The sequence below is a fragment of the Pogoniulus pusillus genome, unplaced genomic scaffold (assembly GCF_015220805.1).
Source record: "Pogoniulus pusillus isolate bPogPus1 unplaced genomic scaffold, bPogPus1.pri scaffold_62_arrow_ctg1, whole genome shotgun sequence".
Classification (NCBI taxonomy): Eukaryota; Metazoa; Chordata; class Aves; order Piciformes; family Lybiidae; genus Pogoniulus; species Pogoniulus pusillus.
In genome coordinates, this window is record NW_026974712.1 from 120,599 (window position 1) to 141,714 (window position 21,116).

The following is a 21,116-nucleotide window of genomic DNA, read 5'->3' on the forward strand; positions in this document are numbered from 1 at the left end:
CATAAAAATTGGTAGGCAAAAAGCATGAAACAGTGAAAACATATAAAAAGGGGCAGAAATGGCCCAAAACGAGGCAGAAATTGGGGGGAAATGGGTGGGAAGTGTGTAAAAAAGCCAAAAAATGGGACAGAAAGGGCACAAAATAGGCAGAGAAAGCACAAAGTGGGTGGGAAGGGCACCAAAATGGGCAGAAAAGACACAAAGGTGGCTAAAAAGAAGCCCAAAAGTGGGCAGAAAGTGCAGAAAATGGGGGAGAAGGGCTCAAGAGTGGGCAGAAGAGGCACAGAAGTGGGCAATAAGGCATCAAAATGGGCAGAGATGGCACAGCTTGGGCAGAAAAGGCACAAAGTGGGGCAAAATAAAGCCCAAAAGTGGGCAGAGAGGGCAGGGGAGTGGGTGGAAAGGGCAGAAGACCAGTTTGAGGTTGGAACTGGGAGGCTGGACCCAGTTTGAGGTTGGAACTGGGAGGCTGGACCCAGTTTGAGGTTGGAACTGGGAGGTTGGACCCAGTTTGAGGTTGGAACTGGGAGGATGGGTCCAGTTTGAGATTGGAACTGGGGGTTTGGATACAGTTTGAGGTTGGAACTGGGGGTTTGGGTCCAGTTTGTGGTTGGAACTGGGAGATTTGGTCCAGTTTGAGGTTGGAACTGGGGGTTTGGGTCCAGTTTGATGTTGGAACTGGGAGGCTGGACCCAGTTTGTGGTTGGAACTGGGAGGCTGGACCCAGTTTGTGGTTGGAACTGGGAGGCTGGACCCAGTTTGAGGTTGGAACTGGGAGGCTGGACCCAGTTTGAGGTTGGAACTGGAAGGCTGGACCCAGTTTGAGGTTAGAACTGAGGTTTTGGGTCCAGTTTGAGGTCAAAACTGGGAGGTTGGACCCAGTTTGAGGTTGGAACTGGGGGGTTGGATCCAATTTGAGGTTGGAACTGGGAGTTTGGGTCCAGTTTGAGGTTGGAACTGGAAGGTTAGACCCAGTTTGAGGTCAAAACTGGGAGGTTGGGTCCAGTTTGAGGTTGGAACTGGGAGGTTGGGTCCAGTTTGAGGTTGGGACTGGGAGGATGGGTCCAGTTTGAGGTCAAAACTGGGAGGTTCGACCCAGTTTGAGGTTGGAACTGTGGATTTGGACCCAGTTTGAGGTTGGACCCAGTTTGAGGTTAAAACTGAGGTTTTGGGTCCAGTTTGAGATCAGAACTGGGGAGTTTGGCCCAGTTTGAGGTCAGAATTAGGTCATTGGGGTCCATTTTCAGGTCAGAACTGGGGTGTTGAGACCAATTTGAGGTCAGAATTAGGGTGTTTGGGACCAGTGTGAGGTCAAAACTGTGGAGCTGGGTCCAGTTTGAGATCAGAACTGGGGGGTTCAGGTCCAGTGTGAGGTCAGAACTGGGGTTTTGGGTCCAGTGTGAGGTCAGAATTAGGGGCTTTGGATCCAGTTTGAGGTCAGAATTAGGGGCTTTGGATCCAGTTTGAGGTTGATACTGTGGGGTTGGATCCAGTTTGAGGTTGGAACCTGGAGGTTGGATCCAGTTTGAGGTTAGAACTGGGGGTTTGGGTCCAGGTTGAGATGGAAATTGGGGCTTTGGCTCCAGTTTGAGGTTGAAACTGGGAGGTTGGATCCAGTTTGAGGTCAGAACTTTGGGATTGGATCCAGTTTGGGGCTGAGCCCTGTGGTGCTGAGGGCTGGCAGCAGAGGAAGCAGCCTGAAGGTGCCCCCAGGGCAGGCTGAGGTTGGCCAGGAGCAGAAATGTCCTCCCTGAAGGGCTTGGTGAGGCCTGGCCCAGGCTGCCCAGGGGCAGTGGTGCAGTGCCCATGGCTGGAGAGGCTCTGCAAGGCCTGGAGCTGTGGTGCTGAGGGTTGGTGGTGCCCAGGGGCACTGCTGGCTGCAGGGTTGGAGTCGCTGATCTTGTGCAAGGTGATCTGAGTGCCCCTGGGCAGTGCCAGGCTGCAGAGCTGGGGCAGAGGCAGGTGCTGAGGTGTGAGAGCTGCTCTGAGTGCCCCTGGGCAGTGCCAGGCTGCAGAGCTGGGGCAGAGGCAGGTGCTGAGGTGTGAGAGCTGCTGTGAGTGCCCCTGGGCAGTGGCAGGCTGCAGAGCTGGGGCAGAGGCAGGTGCTGTGAGTGCCCCTGGGCAGTGGCAGGCTGCAGAGCTGGGGCAGAGGCAGGTGCTGAGGTGGCAGCAGGCCAAGGGCAGGCTCCTGCCCCTGGGCAGGGAGGAACAAGCTCCTGCCCCAGTGCATGGAGGGAGGGAGGCAGCTGCTGGCAAGCAACTGGCAGTGCTGGAGGGCACCAAGGTGGGCAGGAGGCAGCAAGATGGGCAGGAAGGTCCCCAAGGGGCACTGCTGGGGTTGGGGAGAAGGGCATGAGGAAGAGTGTGGGCAGCAGGGCACAGAGGGAGCTGCTGCTGCCCCTCTGCTGTGCTCCTGCCAGGGCCAGGTGGGAGCTGCCCAGCTGCAGGGCGCAGGAGCTGCTGGGGAGAGAGCCCAGCTGAGGGCGGCACCTCTCTGGGTGCTGCTGACACCGTGGAGCCTGCAGGAGAGCAGCCCCAAAGGGCATCTTCTCCATGCTGGGCAAGGGCTGAAGGGTAGGGGGCATGGGACTGGGGCTGGGCACTGCTCAGCGCTGACCAGAGAGAGGCCGAGGGGCACAGGCTGGCAGCCAGGAGACTCCAGCAGGAGGAGCCTCTTGGCTTGGAGACTTCCAACCCTGCAGCAGCTGCCCAGAGAAGCTGTGGAGCGTCCTCTGGAGAGCTTCCAACCCCAACTGGGCATCATCCTGGGCACCTGTGGCTGAACCTCCTGGCACAGCATCTGCAGATGAGCTCCTCAGGTCCCTTCTCACTCCCTCCTCTTGCTCACTCCACCTCTCCCTTGCTGCTTTTCGTTCCAGGTGAGATCCTAAGCTCCTGCTCCTCCACCCCCACCCCCCCCCGGCAGCACCATGACGTCTCCAGCCCTCAGCCCGGACTCCTCCTCCCACGAAGGCCTCTCCTCGGTTAACTCAGCCCCAGCCTGCTCCCCCACCTCCGACTCGGAGAACCTCAGCCCCGACGAGCTGGAGCTGCTGGCCAAGCTGGAGGAGCAGAACCGGTGAGTGCCAGCCCGGCCCGAGGGGGAGGGCACCCACCCGGGGGGGTAGGGCACCCACCCAGGGGGGTAGAGCACCCACCCAGGGGCCATTCTGCATCCCAGACTCTTTTGGGGTCTCTCACCTCCTCTGGGTCAGTTTTGAGGCAACATCTCCTCATTCCAGATGTCTTTTGGGGTCTTTATCCTCCTCTGGATCAGTTTTGAGGCAACATTTCCTCTGTTCAGAGGTCTTTTTGGCTCTCTCACCTCCTCTGGATCTGTTTTGAGGCAACATCTCCTCATTTCAGATGTCTTTTGGTGTCTTTAACCACCTCTGGATCTGTTTTGAGGCAACATCTTCTCATTTCAGATGTCTTTTGGTGTCTTTAACCACCTCTGGATCAGTTTTGAGGCAACATCTCATTTCAGAGGTCTTTTTGGCTCTCTCACCTCCTCTGGATCAGCTTTGAGGCAACATCTCCTCATTTCAGATATCTTTTTGGCTCTCTCACCTCTTCTGGATCAGTTTTGAGGCAACCTCTCCTCATTTCAGAGGTCTTTTTGGCTCTCTCACCTCCTCTGGATCTGTTTTGAGGCAACATCTCCTCCTTTCAGATGTCTTTTGGTGTCTCTTGCCACCTCTGGATCAATTTTGAGGCAACATCTCCTCATTTCAAATGTCTTTTGGTGTCTTTATCCTCCTCTGGATCAGTTTTGAGGCAACATCTCATTTCAGATGTCTTTTGGGGTCTCTCACCTCTCCTGGATCAGCTTTGAGGCAAAATCTCCTCATTTCAGATATCTTTTTGGCTCTCTCACCTCTTTTGGATCAGTTTTGAGGCAACCTCTCCTCATTTAGATGTCTTTTGGTGTCTTTAACCACCTCTGGGTCAGTTTTGAGGCAACATCTCCTCATTTCAGAGGTCTTTTGGGCTCTCTCACCTCTTTTGGATCAGTTTTGAGGCAACATCTCCTCCTTTCAGATGTCTTTTGGTGTCTCTTGCCACCTCTGGATCAATTTTGAGGCAACATCTCCTCATTTCAAATGTCTTTTGGTGTCTTTATCCTCCTCTGGATCAGTTTTGAGGCAACATCTCCTCATTTCAGATGTCTTTTGGGGTCTCTCACCTCTCCTGGATCAGCTTTGAGGCAACATCTCCTCATTTCAAATGTCTTTTGGTGTCTTTAACCACCTCTGGATCAGTTTTGAGGCAACATCTCATTTCAGATGTCTTTTGGTGTCTTTAACCACCTCTGGGTCAGCTTTGAGGCAACATTTCCTCTCTTCAGAGGTCTTTTTGCCTCTCTCACCTCCTCTGGATCTGTTTTGAGGCAACATCTTCTCATTTCAGATGTCTTTTGGTGTCTTTAACCACCTCTGGATCAGTTTTGAGGCAACATCTCCTCATTTCAGAGGTCTTTTGGTGTCTCTTGCCACCTCTGGATCAATTTTGAGGCAACACCTCCTCATTTCAGAGGTCTTTTTGGCTCTCTCACCTCTTTTGGATCAGTTTTGAGGCAACATCTCCTTATTTCAGAGATCTTTTTCGCTCTCTTGCCACCTTTGGTCCAATTTTGGGTCTCTTTTGGTCTCTCTGCAGGCTGCTGGAGGCTGACTCCAAGTCGATGCGCTCCATGAATGGCTCCAGGAGGAACAGTGGCTCCTCTTTGGTCTCCAGCTCCTCAGCCTCTTCCAACCTCAGCCACCTGGAGGAGGACACTTGGATCCTCTGGGGCCGCATCGTCAACGAGTGGGACGAGTGGCGCAAGAAGAAGGAGAAGCTGCTGAAGGTGAGGGCAAAGCTTTGGCCCTTCAGGAGGTCTGCCTGAGGAGATGGAGCCACCCTCAGGAGATCTGCAGCTGGCACCAAGCTGCTGGAGGAGGGTTTGAAGGTTCTCCAGGAGGATCTGGCCAGGTTGGAGCCACAGGGTGAGGGCAGTGGGGTGAGGGGAAGCCCAGGTCAGGGTAAGGGCAGTGGGGGTGAGAGGCACTCAGGTCAGGGGGAGGGCAAAGGGATGGGGGGCACCCAGGTCAGGGTAAGGGCAGTGGGTGTGGGGCACCCAGGTCAGGGTAAGGGCAGTGGGTGTGGGGCACCCAGGTCAGGGTGAGAGCAGTGAGGTGAGAGGCACTCAGGTCAGGGTGAGGGCATTTGGGTGAGTGGAACTCAGGTCAGGGTGAGAGCAGTGAGGTGAGGGGCACCCAGGTCAGGGGGAGGGCAAAGGGATGGGGGGCACCCAGGTCAGGGTAAGGGCAGTGGGTGTGGGGCACCCAGGTCAGGGTGAGAGCAGTGGGGTGAGGGGAACCCAGGTCAGGCTGAGAGCAGTGAGGTGAGAGGCACCCAGGTCAGGCTGAGGGCAAAGGGATGGGGGGCACCCAGGTCAGGGTGAGGGCAGTGGGGTGAGGGGAACCCAGGTCAGGCTGAGGGCAAAGGGATGGGGGGCACCCAGGTCAGGGTGAGGGCAGTGGGGTGAGGGGAACCCAGGTCAGGCTGAGAGCAGTGAGGTGAGAGGCACCCAGGTCAGGGTGAGGGCAGTGGGGTGAGGGGCACCCAGGTCAGGGTGAAGGCAAAGGGGTGAGGGGCACCCAGGTCATAGTGAGGGGCACCCAGGGCGGGGTGAAGGCATTTGGGTGGGGGGCACTCAGGTCAGGGTGAAGGCAAAGGGGTGAAGGGCACCCAGGTCACAGTGAGGGGCACCCAGGGCAGGGTGAGGGCATTTGGGTGGGGTGCACTCAGGTCAGGGTGAAGACAGTGGGGTCAGGGGAACCCAGGTCAAGGTGAGGCCCATCTGGGTGAGGGGCACCCAGGCCAAGGGTTGGGTCCTGCATTTTGAGTCCCACCAAGCCCCCATGGAGGCTCCAGGCCGAGGTTGCAGTGCCTGGAATGGGCCTGGTGGGAAAGGACCTCCTGAGGTCAACAAGTGGCTGGAGAGGAGCCAGCAGTGCCCAGCTGGGCACAGAGGCCACCAGCAGTGCCCTAGTGGGCAAGGAGGCTACCAGCAGCCTGGTTTGGGCCTGTAGGATCAGTGAAGGGATTGTCCCCCTGGATTGGGGTACTGGGGAGCAGTTTGGGGCCCTCAGCTCAAGGAGGACATTGAGGAGATGGAGAGTGGCCAGAGGAGGGCAAAGGAGGAGGGGAAAGGGTCTGCAGGAGAAGGAGGGGAAGGGGCTGGGGGAGGAGGAGGAGGGGAAAGGAGCTGGGGGAGGAGGAGGGGAAAGGTCTGGAGGAGGAGGGGAAGGCTCTGGAGCAGTCATGAGGAGCAGCTGAGGGAGCTGTGGGGGTTGAGGCTGCAGCAGAGGAGGCTGAGGGGAGCCCTTGTGGGGCTCTGCAGCTCCCTGGCAGGAGGCTGCAGCCAGCTGGGGCTGAGCCCTGTGGTGCTGAGGGCTGGCAGCAGAGGAAGCAGCCTGAAGGTGCCCCCAGGGCAGGCTGAGGTTGGCCAGGAGCAGAAATGTCCTCCCTGAAGGGCTTGGTGAGGCCTGGCCCAGGCTGCCCAGGGGCAGTGGTGCAGTGCCCATGGCTGGAGAGGCTCTGCAAGGCCTGGAGCTGTGGTGCTGGGGGTTGGTGGTGCCCAGGGGCACTGCTGGCTGCAGGGTTGGAGTCGCTGATCTTGTGCAAAGTGATCTGAGTGCCCCTGGGCAGTGGCAGGCTGCAGAGCTGGGGCAGAGGCAGATGCTGAGGTGTGAGAGCTGCTGTGAGTGCCCCTGGGCAGTGGCAGGCTGCAGAGCTGGGGCAGAGGCAGGTGCTGAGGTGTGAGAGCTGCTGTGAGTGCCCCTGGGCAGTGGCAGGCTGCAGAGCTGGGGCAGAGGCAGCTGCTGAGGTGTGAGAGCTGCTGTGAGTGCCCCTGGGCAGTGCCAGGCTGCAGAGCTGGGGCAGAGGCAGGTGCTGAGGTGGCAGCAGGCCAAGGGCAGGCTCCTGCCCCTGGGCAGGGAGGAACAAGCTCCTGCCCCAGCACATGGAGGGAGGGAGGCAGCTGCTGGCAAGCAACTGGCAGTGCTGGGGGGCACCAAGGTGGGCAGGAGGCAGCAAGGTGGGCAGGAAGGTCCCCAAAGGGCACTGCTGAGGTGGGGGAGAAGGGCATGAAGAAGAGTGTGGGCAGCAGGGCACGCAGGGAGCTGCTGCTGCCCCTCTGCTGTGCCCCTGCCAGGGCCAGGTGGGGGCTGCTCAGCTGCAGGGCACAGGAGCTGAAGGCAGCAGGCCAAGGGCAGGGAGGAGCAAGCTGCTGCCAGGCTGCTGAGGGCCGTGGGCTGTGCTGGGGCTGTGCTCTCCACCCAGCTCCTGCAGTGGCTGCTGCTGCCTCCTGCCCTCTGCTCTCTCCCCTCCTGCAGGAGCTGATCCGCAAGGGGATCCCACACCACTTCCGCGCCATCGTCTGGCAGCTGCTGTGCAGTGCCACGGACATGCCAGTCAAGAACCAGTACTCAGAGCTGCTCAAGATGTCCTCTCCCTGTGAGAAGCTCATCAGGAGGGACATTGCTCGCACCTACCCCGAGCATGAGTTCTTCAAGGGCCAGGACAGCCTGGGCCAGGAGGTCCTCTTCAATGTCATGAAGGTATAAAAGCAGCCCTCGGACCCCAAGCACTGCCTGGGGGCTGGAGGCTTCCTGCAGCCTGAGTGGTTCTTGGCCACCCTTTAGGGGCTGGAGGCTTCCTGCAGCCTCAGTGATCCTTGGCCACCTTTTAGGGGCTGGAGGCTTCCTTCAGCCTGGGCCTGGAGGCTTCCTGCAGACTGAGTGGTTCTTGGTCACCCTTTGGGGCTGGAGGCTTCCTGCAGCCTGAGTGGTTCTTGGCCACCACTTGGGGGCTGGAGGCTTCCTGCAGCCTCAGTGATCCTTGGCCACCCTTTGGGGGCTGGAGGCTTCCTGCAGCCTCAGTAATCCTTGACCACCCTTTGGGGGCTGGAGGCTTCCTTCAGCCTCAGTGATCCTTGACCACCCTTTAGGGGCTGGAGGCTTCCTTCAGCCTGGGCCTGGAGGCTTCCTTCAGCCTGAGTGGTTCTTGGTCACCACTTGGGGGCTGGAGGCTTCCTTCAGCCTGGGCCTGGAGGCTTCCTGCAGCCTCAGTGATCCTTGACCACCCTTTGGGGGCTGGAGGCTTCCTTCAGCCTGGGCCTGGAGGCTTCCTGCAGCCTCAGTGGTTCTTGGCCACCCTTTGGGGGCTGGAGGCTTCCTGCAGCCTGAGTGTTTCTTGGCCACCCTTTGGGGGCTGGAGGCTTCCTTCAGCCTGGGCCTGGAGGCTTCCTGCAGCCTCAGTGGTTCTTGGCCACCTTTTAGGGGCTGGAGGCTTCCTTCAGCCTGGGCCTGGAGGCTTCCTGCAGCCTGAGTGGTTCTTGGTCACCACTTGGGGGCTGGAGGCTTCCTTCAGCCTGGGCCTTGAGGCTTCCTTCAGCCTCAGTGATCCTTGACCACCATTTGGGGGCTGGAGGCTTCCTTCAGCCTGGGCCTGGAGGCTTCCTTCAGCCTCAGTGGTTCTTGGCCACCACTTGAGGTTTGGAGGCCTCCTTCAGCCTCAGTGGTTCTTGGCCACTGCTTGGGGTTTGGAAGCTTCCTTCAGCCTCACTGCTTCTTGGTCACCAGTGGAAGTTTGGAGGCTTCCTTCAGCCTCACTGCTTCTTGGCCACCACTTGGGGCTGAAGGCTTCCTTCAGCCTCACTGCTTCTTGGCCACCACTTGAGGTTTGGAGGCCTCCTTCAGCCTCAGTGGTTCGTGGCCACTGCTTGGGGTTTGGAGGCTTCCTTCAGCCTCACTGCTTCTTGGTCACCACTTGAGGTTTGGAGACCTCCTTCAGCTTCATTGCTTCTTGGCCACCACTTGAGGTTTGGAGGCTTCCTTCAACCCTCAGTGGTTCTTGGCCACCACCCAGAGACCAGGCTGAGGCTTTCAGCTGGGTTTGAGTATTCAGAGGCTTTGGTTGGACCACAAAGTGCTGGAACCAGCAGCTCTGGCAGGCTGCCAAAACTGGCTTGTCCTTGCTCCTCACCCACCCCAATTGTCCTTCTCCATGGGGGCTGCTGGGCAGAGCTCAGGAAGAGATGGTTGGAGTGGGTTGAGGGTCTGAGGTCAAGGTTTTTGGGGGTCTAAGGTCAAGGTTTGGGGGTCTAAGGTCAAGGTTTGGGGGTCTAAGGTTAAGGTTTGGGGATGTAAGGGCAAGTTTTGGGAATCTGAAGTCAAGGTTTGGAGTTCAAGGTCAGATCTTGGGGTCTAAGGTCAAGTTTAGGCATCAAAGGTCAAGGTTTGGGGATCTAAAGTCAATGTTTGGAGGACCAAGGTCAAAAGTTGAGTTGTAAGGTCAAGATTTTGGGGACTAAGGTCAAGGTTTGGGATCTAAGGTCAAGTTTAGGGGTCTAAGGTCAAGATTTGGGGGACCAAGGTCAAGGTTTGGGATCTGAGATCAAGTTTAGGGGTCTAAGGTCAAGGTTTGGGGGACCAAGGTCAAGGTTTGGGATCTGAGATCAAGTTTAGGGGTCTGTGGTCAAGGTTTGGGGTTGTAGGCTGAAGCTTTTGGGGGTCTAAGGTCAAGGTTTGGGATCTAAGGTCAAGTTTAGGGGTCTAAGGTCAAGGTTTGGGGCACCAAGGTCAAGGTTTGGGGTTGTAGGCTGAAATCTTGGGGGTCTAAGGTCAAGGTTTGGGATCTGAGGTCAGGTTTGGGGGACCAAGGTCAAGGTTTGGGGTTGTAGGCTGAAATCTTGGGGGTCTAAGGTCAAGGTTTGGGGGACCAAGGTCAAGGTTTGGGATCTAAGATCAAGTTTAGGGGTCTAAGGTCGAGGTTTGGGGGACCAAGGTCAAGGTTTGGGGTTTAGGCTGAAGCTTTTGGGGGTCTAAGGTGAAGGTTTGGGGTGAAGGTCTGCAGGCATCTCTCCAGCTGCTGCTGCCCATCCCCTCCAGCTGCTGCTGCCCATCCCCTCCAGCTGCTGCTGCCCATCCCCTCCAGCTGCTGCCGCCCATCCCCTCCAGCTGCTGCTGCCCATCCCCTCCAGCTGCTGCCCATCCCCTCCAGCTGCTGCCCATCCCCTCCAGCTGCTGCCCATCCCCTCCAGCTGCTGCTGCCCATCCCCTCCAGCTGCTGCTGCCCATCCCCTCCAGCTGCTGCTGCCCATCCCCTCCAGCTGCTGCTGCCCATCCCCTCCAGCTGCCGCCCATCCCCTCCAGCTGCTGCCGACGATCCCCTCCAGCTGCTGCTGCCCATCCCCTCCAGCTGCTGCTGCCCATCCCCTCCAGCAGCTGCTGCCCATCCCCTCCAGCTGCTGCTGCCCATCCCCTCCAGCTGCTGCTGCCCATCCCCTCCAGCTGCTGCTGCCCATCCCCTCCAGCTGCTGCTGCCCATCCCCTCCAGCTGCTGCTGCCCATCCCCTCCAGCAGCTGCTGCCCATCCCCTCCAGCAGCTGCTGCCCATCCCCTCCAGCAGCTGCTGCCCATCCCCTCCAGCTGCTGCTGCCCATCCCCTCCAGCTGCTGCTGCCCATCCCCTCCAGCTGTTTTCCATCCCCTCCAGCTGCTTTCCATCCCCTCCAGCTGCTTTCCATCCCCTCCAGCTGCTTTCCATTCCCTCCAGCTGTTTTCCATCCCCTCAAGCTGCTGCTGCCCATCCCTTCCAGCTGCTGCTGCCCATCCCCTCCAGCTGCTGCTGCCCATCCCCTCCAGCTGCTTTCCATCCCCTCCAGCTGCTGCTTTCCATCCCCTCCAGCTGCTGCTTTCCATCCCCTCCAGCTGCTGCTGCCCATCCCCTCCAGCTGCTGCTGCCCATCCCCTCCAGCTGTTGCCCATCCCCTCCAGCTGCTGCCCATCCCCTCCAGCTGCCGCCCATCCCCTCCAGCTGCCGCCCATCCCCTCCAGCTGCTGCCGCCCATCCCCTCCAGCTGTTGCCCATCCCCTCCAGCTGTTGCCCATCCCCTCCAGCTGCTGCCCATCCCCTCCAGCTGCTGCCCATCCCCTCCAGCTGCTGCTGCCCATCCCCTCCAGCTGTTTTCCATCCCCTCCAGCTGCTGCCCCTCCCCTCCAGCTGCTGCCCCTCCCCTCCAGCTGCTGCCCCTCCCCTCCAGCTGCTGCCCCTCCCCTCCAGCTGCTGCCCCTCCCCTCCAGCTGCTGCCCATCCCCTCCAGCTGCTGCCCATCCCCTCCAGCTGCTGCCCATCCCCTCCAGCTGTTTTCCATCCCCTCCAGCTGTTTTCCATCCCCTCCAGCTGTTTTCCATCCCCTCCAGCTGTTGCCCATCCCCTCCAGCTGCTGCCCATCCCCTCCAGCTGTTGCCCATCCCCTCCAGCTCCTCTTCTCCCAGGGCCCTTCCAGGAACTCTTCCCCCAGCCTGGAGCCTCCGTGGGGGCTTGGCAGGAGCTGAGACGATTCCTGCCCGTGCCCAGCAGAGGGGGGGGGGGTGGGCAGGGGGCACTGCTCCATGCCCCCTCCCTGCTGCCAGCTCTGCCTCTCCTGCAGCCTCTTTCCCTCTTCCCAGGCCTATTCCCTGGTGGATCGGGAGGTTGGATACTGCCAGGGCAGTGCCTTCATCGTGGGCCTGCTGCTGATGCAGGTGTGTGGGGAGCTGGGAGGGGAGGAGGAGGAGAAGCTGCTGGGGGAGGGGGGAGGAGGAGGAGAAGCTGCTGGGGGGGGGTGGAGGAGGAGGAGAAGCTGCTGGGGCGGGGAGGAGGAGGAGAAGCTGCTGGGGGGGGAGGAGGAGAAGCTGCTGGGGGGGAGGGGGAGGAGAAGCTGCTGGGGGGGAGGAGGAGGAGAAGCTGCTGGGGGGGGAGAAGGAGGGGAAGCTGCTGGAGGGGGTGAGGGGAAGCTGCTGAGGGGGAAGGAGAAGCTGCTGGGGGGGGAGGAGAAGCTGCTGGGGGGGGTGAGGGGAAGCTGCTGGGGGGGTGAGGGGAAGCTGCTGGGGGGGGAGGAGAAGCTGCTGGGGGGGGAGGAGAAGCTGCTGGGGGGGTGAGGGGAAGCTGCTGGGGGGGTGAGGGGAAGCTGCTGGGGGGGAGGGGAAGCTGCTGGGGGGGTGAGGGGAAGCTGCTGGGGGCCTCCTTGCCCACTTGGGCACTGCTGGTGGCCTCCTTGCCCACTTGGGCACAAGCCAGGCTGCTGGTGGCCCTCTTTGCCCACCTGGGCACTGCCGGTGGCCTCCTTGCCCACTTGGGCACTGCCGGTGGCCTCCTTGCCCACCTGGGCACTGCTGGTGGCTTCCTTGCCCACCTGGGCACTGCTGGTGGCTTCCTTGCCCACTTGGGCACTGCTGGTGGCCCTCACTATATGACCTGGGTGCCCCCCACCCAAATGCCCTCACCCTGACCTGGGTGCCCCCCACCCAAATGCCCTCACCCTGACCTGGGTGCCCCCCACCCAAATGCCCTCATTCTGACCTGGGTGCCCCTCACTATGACCTGGGTGCCCCTCACTATGACCTGGGTGCCCCCCACCCAAATGCCCTCACCCTGACCTGGGTGCCCCTCACTATGACCTGGGTGCCCCCCACCCAAATGCCCTCACCCTGACCTGGGTGCCCCTCACCCTGACCTGGGTGCCCCCCACCCAAATGCCCCCATTCTGACCTGGGTGCCCCTCACCCTGACCTGGGTGCCCCTCACCCTGACCTGGGTGCCCCTCACCATGACCTAGGTGCCCCTCACTATGACCTGGGTGCCCCTCACCCCTTTGCCCTCCCCCTCCCCTGAGTGCCCCTCACCCAAATACCTCCACCCTGCCCTGGTTGCCCCTCACTGTGACCTGAGTACCTCTTATCTGGGTGCCCCTCACCCAAATGCCCTCACCCTGACCTTGTGCCCCTCACCCAAATACCCTCCCCCTCCCCTGAGCACCTCTCACCCCTTCGCCCTCCCCCTTTGGCTCCATCCTGTGCTTCCCTCCTTGGAGAACCTCCAAACCCTCCAGCAGCTCATGGTGCCACCCAGCTTGGTGCCACCTCCAGATGCCCTGAGGGTCTAAAGGAGCCTCCTTGGTGCTCTCTGGTGCCAGCAGATGCCCGAGGAAGAAGCCTTCTGTGTCTTCGTCAGGCTGATGCAGGAGTATCGCCTCCGGGAGCTCTTCAAGCCCAGCATGGCCCAGTTGGGCCTCTGCATCTACCAGTTCGAGTACATGCTGCAGGTGGGCACCATCCCAGCACCTCCCAGAGGCTTCCTGCTGCTGGGAAAGGCTTGGGAGAAGGAACAGGAAAGGTTTGGAATGGACTTGGAAGCTTCCTGGGGGGGCAGAGGTTGGTTCCCTCCGCTGGAGCCGCACAGCCCTCGGGGGTGGCCCTGAGGGGGGGGGTTCTGAGGAGCATCCCTGAACCTCCTCCCACCAAGCTCAGATCCCTGAGGCCCTTCTGGAGCCCTTGGGGACCATCCCTGAACCTCTTCCCACCAAGAAACCATCCCTGAGGCCCTTCTGGAGCCCTTGGGGACCATCCCTGAACCTCTTCCCACCAAGCTCCCATCCCTGAGGCCCTTCTGGAGCCCTTGGGGACCATCCCTGAACCTCCTCCCACCAAGCTCCCATCCCTGAGGCCCTTTTGGAGCCCTTGGGGACCATCCCTGAGCCTCTTCCCACCAAGCTCCCATCCCTGAGGCCCTTCTGGAGCCCTTGGGGACCATCCCTGAACCTCCTCCCACCAAGAAACCATCCCTGAGGCCCTTCTGGAGCCCTTTGGGACCATCTCTGAACCTCCTCCCACCAAGCTCCCATCCCTGAGGCCCTTCTGGAGCCCTTGGGGACCATCCCTGAACCTCTTCCCACCAAGAAACCATCCCTGAGGCCCTTCTGGAGTCCTTGGGACCATCCCTGAACCTCCTCCCACCAAGATCCCATCCCTGAGGCCCTTCTGGAGCTCTTGGGGACCATCCCTGAACCTCCTCCCACCAAGCTCCCATTCCTGAGGCCCTTCTGGAGCCCTTGGGGACCATCCCTGAACCTCCTATGACCAAAACCCCATCCCTGAGGCCCTCAAGGCCCTTCTGGAGCCCTTGGGGACCATCCCTGAATCTTCTCCCACCAAGCTCCCATCCCTGAGGCCCTTCTGGAGCCCTTGGGGACCATCCCTGAACCTCCTCCCACCAAGATCCCATCCCTGAGGCCCTTCTGGAGCTCTTGGGGACCATCCCTGAACCTCCTCCCACCAAGCTCCCATCCCTGAGGCCCTTCTGGAGCCCTTGGGGACCATCCCTGAACCTCCTCCCACCAAGCTCCCATCCCTGAGGCAATTCTAGGCCCCTTGGGGACCATCCCTGAACCTCCTCCCACCAAGATCCCATCCCTGAGGCCCTTCTGGAACCCTTGGGGACCATCCCTGAACCTCCTCCCACCAAGATCCCATCCCTGAGGCCCTTCTGGAGCCCTTGGGGACCATCCCTGAACCTCTTCCCACCACGAAACCATCCCTGAGGCCCTTCTGGAGCCCTTGGGGACCATCCCTGAACCTCTTCCCACCAAGATCCCATCCCTGAGGCCCTTCTGGAGCCCTTGGGGACCATCCCTGCACCTCCTCCCACCAAGCTCCCATCCCTGAGGCAGTTCTGGGCTCCTTGAGGACCATCCCTGAACCTCCTCCCACCAAGATCCCATCCCTGAGGCCCTTCTGGAGCCCTTGAGGACCATCCCTGAACCTCCTCCCACCAAGATCCCATCCCTGAGGCCCTTCTGGAGCCCTTGGGGACCATCCCTGAACCTCCTTCCACCAAGATCCCATCCCTGAGGCCCTTCTGGAGCCCTTGGGGACCATCCCTGAACCTCCTCCCACCAAGATCCCATCCCTGAGGCCCTTCTGGAGCCCTTGGGGACCATCCCTGAACCTCTTCCCACCAAGAAACCATCCCTGAAGCCCCTCAAGGCCATGCAGGAGCCCTTGGGGACCATCCCTGAACCTCCTCCCACCAAGCTCCCATCCCTGAGGCCATGCAGGAGCCCTTTGGGACCATCCCTGAACCTCCTATGACCAAGCCCCCATCCCTGAGGCCCCTCAAGGCCCTTCTGGAGCCCTTGGGGACCATCCCTGAACCTCCTCCCACCAAGCTCCCATCCCTGAGGCCCTTCTGGAGCCCTTGGGGACCATCCCTGAACCTCCTCCCACCAAGCTCCCATCCCTGAGGCCCTTCTGGAGCCCTTGGGGACCATCCCTGAACCTCCTCCCACCAAGAAACCATCCCTGAGGCCCTTCTGGAGCCCTTGGGGACCATCCCTGAACCTCCTCCCACCAAGCTCCCATCCCTGAGGCCCTTCTGGGCTCCTTGGGGACCATCCCTGAACCTCCTACGAGCAAAACCCCTTCCCTGAGGCCCTCAAGGCCGTGCAGGAGCCCTTGGGGACCATCCCTGAACCTCCTCCCACCAGGCTCCCAGCCCTGAGGCCCCTCTGGAGCCCTTGGGGACCATCCCTGAACCTCCTGTGACCAAGCCCCCATCCCTGAGGCCCCTCAAGGCCCTTCTGGAGCCCTTGGGGACCATCCCTGAACCTCCTCTCACCAAGCTCCCATCCCTGAGGCCCTTCTGGAGCCCTTGGGGACCATCCCTGAACCTCCTCCCACCAAGATCCCATCCCTGAGGCCCTTCTGGGCCCCCTGGAGGCCATCCCCAAGCCCTCCCTGCCAATCCTCCCCCTGCTCCCTACCCACCAAACCCCTCCTGGGCCTCCTCAAACCATCCTGAGGTCCATCCTGGAGACCCTGAGGACCACCTCTGAGCTTGCCCTCCAGAGGACCCTTCCTAGACCTCTCCCAACCTCCTTCCCCCTCCCTCCCTTATCCTCCTTCCACCCTCCCTCCCCCACCCTCCTTCCCCCCCTCCCTTCCTCCACCCTCCTTTCCCCCTCTTTCTCCCTCCACCCTCCTTCCCTCCCCCCAACCTCCTTCCCTGCTCCTTCCCCCAACCTCCTCCCCCCTCCTCCTTCCACCCTCCCTCCCCCAATCTCTTTCCACTCCCTCCCCCCACCCACCTTCCCCTCTCTCTCTTCCCCACCCTCCTTCCCCCCTCCCTCCCTCCCTCCCTCCCTCCACCCTCCTTCCTCTCCCTCCACCCTCCTTCCTCTCCCTCCACCCTCCATCCTCTCCCTCCACCCACCTTCCTCTCCCTCCACCCTCCTTCCTCTCCCTCCACCCTCCTTCCTCTCCCTCCACCCTCCTTCCCCCCTCCCTCCCTCCACCCTCCTTCCTCTCCCTCCACCCTCCTTCCTCTCCCTCCAACCTCCCTCTCCCTCCCCCAACCTCCTTCCTCTCCCTCCCTCCACCCTCCTTCCCCCATCTCTCTCCCCGACCCTTCTTCCCCCCTCCCTCCCTCCCTCCCTCCACCCTTCTTCCTCCCTCCCTCCACCGTCTCCTCCTCCCTCCCTCCCCCCTCCTCTCCTCCCTCCCTCCACCCTCCTTCCCCCCTCCCTCCCTTCCCCTCCTTCCCCCCTCTCCCTCCCCCACCTTCCTTCCCCCCTCTCCCTCCCCCACCTTCCTTCCCCCCCTCCCTCCCCCACCTTCCTTCCCCCTCTCCCTCCCCCACCTTCCTTCCCCCCTCTCCCTCCCCCACCCTCCTTTCCCCCCTCTCTCTCCCCCACCCTCCTTTCCCCCCCTCTCTCTCCCCCACCCTCCTTTCCCCCCTCTCTCTCCCCCACCCTCCTTTCCCCCCTCTCTCTCCCCCACCCTCCTTTCCCCCCTCTCTCTCCCCCAACCTCCTTCCCTCAACCTCCCTCCACCCTCCTTCTCCCCTTCTCCCCTCCCCCAACTTTCTTCCCCCTGCCCTCCCTCCTTCCCCCCTCTCCCCGACCTCCTTCCCCTCCCTCCCTCCCTCCCTCCTTCCCCCCTCTCCCCGACCTCCTTCCCCTCCCTCCCTCCCTCCTTCCCCCCTCTCCAGTCTCTCTCCCACTTGTCCCCATTCCTCCCCTGCAGGAGCAGCTCCCAGAGCTGAACGTCCACTTCCGCTCCCAGAGCTTCCTCACTTCCATGTATGCTTCCTCCTGGTTCCTCACCCTCTTCCTCACCACCTTCCCCCTCCCAGTGGCCACCAGAGTCTTCGACATCTTCATGTACGAGGTGAGCTCAGCCCCAGCTGGACCCCAACTGAACACCACCTCCTGAGCCCCCAACCTCCTCCCCAGCAACCTTCTGGGGGGGCTGGGAAGGAGCAGCTCAGAGGTGAAGCTTGGAAGGGGAATGGGAACCAACCTGGGACCTTCCCACCAGGGCCTGGAGATCGTCTTCCGTGTGGGCATGGCTCTGCTGCAGGTCAACCAGGCCGAGCTGGTCCAGCTGGACATGGAGGGCATGTCCCAGGTAGCTGCTGGGGGCCTGCTGGAAGCTGGGGGGGAGCTTTGCCTTGGGGTGGCTTTGGCCAGCAGGAGGTGTTCTGGGGTGGGTTTGGGCCTGGAGGTAGCCAGGAGGGCTTGGTTTGAGGTGGGGTTTGGCCACTGGGAGCTTGTTTGGGATGGGTTTGGCCATCAAGAGCTGGTTTGGGGTGGGTTTGGTCACTGGGAGCTGGTTTGAGGTGGGGTTTGGCCATCAGGAGCTGGTTTGGTGTGGATTTGGCCATCAGGAGCTGGTTTGAGGTGGGGTTTGGCCATCAGGAGCTGGTTTGGGGTGGGTTTGGCCACTGGGAGCTGGTTTGGGATGGCCTTGGCCATTGGGAGCTGTTCTGAGGTGGCCTGGGCCAACAGGAGCTGATTTGGGGTGGGTTTGGCCACTGGGAGCTTGTTTGGGATGGGTTTGGCCATCAGGAGCTGGTTTGGGGTGGGTTTGGTCACTGGGAGCTGGTTTGGGATGGCCTTGGCCATTGGGAGCTGTTCTGAGGTGGCCTTGGCCAACAGGAGCTGGTTTGGGGTGGGTTTGGCCATCAGGAGCTGGTTTGGGGTGGGTTTGGCCATTGGGAGCTGTTCTGAGGTGGCCTGGGCCAACAGGAGCTGGTTTGGGATGAGTTTGGCCACCAGGAGCTGGTTTGGGGTGGGTTTGGTCACTGGGAGCTGGTTTGAGGTGGAGTTTGGCCACTGGGAGCTGGTTTGGGGTGGGTTTGGCTATCAAGACCTGATTTGGGGTGGGTTTGGCCATCAGGAGCTGGATTGGGGTGGGTTTGGCCATCAGGAACTGATCTGAGGTGGCCTTGGCCATCAGAACCTCTTTTGGGTTGGCTTTGTCCATCAGAACCCCCAAGAGGATCTATTTTGAGCTGAACCTTCCCTCCAGCTCCTCTTTTGGGTTGGCTTTGGCCATCAAAACCTCTTTTGGCTTGGAATTGTCCTTCAGGACCCCCAAGAGGACCTATTTTGGTTTGGTTTTGTCCATCAGAACCTCTTTTGGGTTGGCTTTGTCCATCAACACCCCCAAGAGGACCTCTTTTGAGCTGGACTTGTCCATGAGCTCCTCTTTTGGGTTGGCTTTGTCCATCATCACCCCCAAGAGGACCTCTTTTGGGTTGGCTTTATCCATCAGAACCTCTTTTGGGTTGGCTTTGTCCTTCAGGACCTCCAAGAGGACCTCTTTTGGGTTGGCTTTGTCCATCAACACCCCCAAGAGGACCTCTTTTGGGTTGGCTTTGTCCATCAACACCCCCAAGAGGACCTCTTTTGGGTTGGTTTTATTCATCAGCACCCCCAAGAGGACCTCTTTTGGGTTGGCTTTGTCCATCAACACTCCCAAGAGGACCTCTTTTCCCCTAACCCTTCCCTCCACCTCCTCTTCCAAGGTTTCCACTTCCCCACCAATACCTGCAGGAGATCAAATCTTTCCCTTAGGCTCTGTTTTGAGGCAGGTTTGGACCTCTCAGGAGGCCCTCTTCTGGAGGCCCTCTTCTGGAGGCCCTCTTCTGGAGGTCCTCTTCAGGAGCTCTTCTTCTGGAGGTCCTCTTCTGGAGACCCTCTTCTGGAGCTCCTCTTCTGGAGCTCTTCTTCAGGAGATCCTCTTCTGGAGGTCCTCTTCTGGAGCTTCTCTTCAGGAGCTCCTCTTCAGGAGCTCCTCTTCTGGAGCTCCTCTTCTGGAGCTCCTCTTCTGGAGGTCCTCTTCTGGAGGTCCTCTTCTGGAGGTCCTCTTCTGGAGGTCCTCTTCTGGAGCTTCTCTTCAGGAGGCTCTCTTCTGGAGGTCCTTTTCAGGAGGCCCTCTTCTGGAGCTCTTCTTCATGAGCTCCTCTTTTGGAGCTCCTCTTTTGGAGCTCCTCTTCTGGAGGTCCTCTTCATGAGCTTCTCTTCAGGAGCTTCTCTTCAGGAGCTTCTCTTCAGGAGCTTCTCTTCAGGAGGTCCTCTTCTGTAGATGCTCTCCAGGAGGCCCTCTTCAGGAGGCCCTCTTCAGGAGGCCCTCTTCAGGAGGCCCTCTTCAGGAGGTCCTTTTCAGGAGGTCCTTTTCAGGAGGTCCTCTTCAGGAGGTCCTCTTCAGGAGGTCCTTTTCAGGAGGTCCTCTTCTGGAGCTCTTCTTCTGGAGGCCCTCTTCAGGAGCTCCTCTGGCCCAAGGCTGTGCCCTGAAGGCCTCTCCTGGTTCCTGCAGTACTTCCAGAGGGTGATCCCACACCAGTTCGACAGCTGCCCGGACAAGCTCATCCTCAAGGCCTTCCAGGTCAAGTACAACCCCAAGAAGATGAAGAGGTGAGAGCAGAAGTTCTTCTGGGTGCCCCCTGCCTTGGCACCCTGCCCCCTGCCTTGGCACCCTGCCCCCTGCCTTGGCACCCTGCCCCCTGCCTTGGCACCCTGCCCACAAAGCAGCTCTTGGCACAGCTGGGTGGCTTGGGTGGGTTAAGGAGTGGCTGGAAGGGCAGGGAGCAGAGTGGGGGTGAGGGGTGGCACAGCCAGGGGGCAGTGGTGATGTGGTCCCCACTGCTGGGCACAGAGAGGTGGCACAGCCAGGGGGGCAGTGGTAGGTGTGGTCCCCACTGCTGGGCACAGAGGGGTGGCACAGCCAGGGGGCAGTGGTGATGTGGTCCCCACTGCTGGGCACAGAGGGGTGGCACAGCCAGGGGGCAGTGGTGATGTGGTCCCACTGCTGGGCACAGAGGGGTGGCACAGCCAGGGGGCAGTGGTAGGTGTGGTCCCCACTGCTGGGCACAAAGGGGTGGCACAGCCAGGGGGCAGTGGTGATGTGGTCCCCACTGCTGGGCACAGAGGGGTGGCACAGCCAGGGGGCAGTGGTGATGTGGTCCCCACTGCTGGGCACAGAGAGGTGGCACAGCCAGGGGGCAGTGGTAGGTGTGGTCCCCACTGCTGGGCACAAAGGGGTGGCACAGCCAGGGGGCAGTGGTGATGTGGTCCCCACTGCTGGGCACAGAGGGGTGACACAGCCAGGGGGCAGTGGTAGGTGTGGTCCCCACTGCTGGGCACAGAGAGGTGGCACAGCCAGGGGGCAGTGGTGATGTGGTCCCCACTGCTGGGCACAGAGGGGTGGCACAGCCAGGGGGCAGTGGTGATGTGGTCCCCACTGCTGGGCACAGAGGGGTGGCACAGCCAGGGGGCAGTGGTAGGTGTAGTCCCCACTGCTGGGCACAGAGGGGTGGCACAGCCAGGGGGCAGCTGGCACCAGCGGTGTGCTCCCACTGCTGGGCACAGAGTGGTGGCACATCCAGGTGGCAGTGGTAGGTGTAGTCCCCACTGCTGGGCACAGAGTGGTGGTGGCACATCCAGGTGGCAGCTGGCACCGGTGCTGTGCCCCCACTGCTGGGCACAGAGTGGTGGTGGCACATCCAGGTGGCAGCTGGCACCAGTGTTGTGCCCCCACTGCTCGGCACAGAGTGGTGGCACATCCAGGTGGCAGCTGGCACTGGTGCTGTGCCCACACTGCTGAGCACAGAGTGGTGCCACATCCAGCTGGCAGCTGGCACTGGTGCTGTGCCCCCACTGCTGGGCACAGAGTGGTGGTGAAGGGTGGCACATCCAGGTGGCACTGGTGGTGTGGTCCCAACTGCTGGGCACAGAGGGGTGGCACATCCAGGTGGCAGCTGGCACCAGTGTTGTGCTCCCACTGCTGGGCACAGAGTGGTGGTGAATGGTGCCACATGCAGTTGGCAGCTGGCACTGGTGATGTGCCTCCACTGCTGGGCACAGAGTGGTACCACATCCAGGTGGCACTGGTGGTGTGCCCCCACTGCTGGGCACAGAGTGGTGCCACATCCAGGTGGCAGCTGGCACCAGTGTTGTTCCCCCAC

At 60.7% G+C, this 21,116-nt stretch overlaps 1 protein-coding gene across 7 annotated transcripts in view; it reads left to right on the forward strand.

Annotated features, from left to right (window-relative positions):
* EVI5L (ecotropic viral integration site 5 like) overlaps window positions 1–21,116 on the forward strand; it is a 59,679-nt gene that overhangs the window by 4,566 nt on the left and 33,997 nt on the right. For 5 of the 7 annotated variants that reach the window (XM_064141657.1, XM_064141654.1, XM_064141651.1 and 2 more), the window contains exons 2-9: window positions 2,880–3,079; window positions 4,660–4,849; window positions 7,383–7,607; window positions 11,501–11,575; window positions 13,006–13,134; window positions 16,892–17,035; window positions 17,186–17,275; window positions 19,469–19,566. In XM_064141657.1, the coding sequence (XP_063997727.1) occupies window positions 2,931–3,079; window positions 4,660–4,849; window positions 7,383–7,607; window positions 11,501–11,575; window positions 13,006–13,134; window positions 16,892–17,035; window positions 17,186–17,275; window positions 19,469–19,566 (1,100 nt within the window). In that variant the 5' untranslated portion in view covers window positions 2,880–2,930. The remainder of the gene's footprint in view (window positions 1–2,879; window positions 3,080–4,659; window positions 4,850–7,382; window positions 7,608–11,500; window positions 11,576–13,005; window positions 13,135–16,891; window positions 17,036–17,185; window positions 17,276–19,468; window positions 19,567–21,116) is intronic. The other 2 variants (XM_064141655.1, XM_064141652.1) reach the window with 1 other exon arrangement.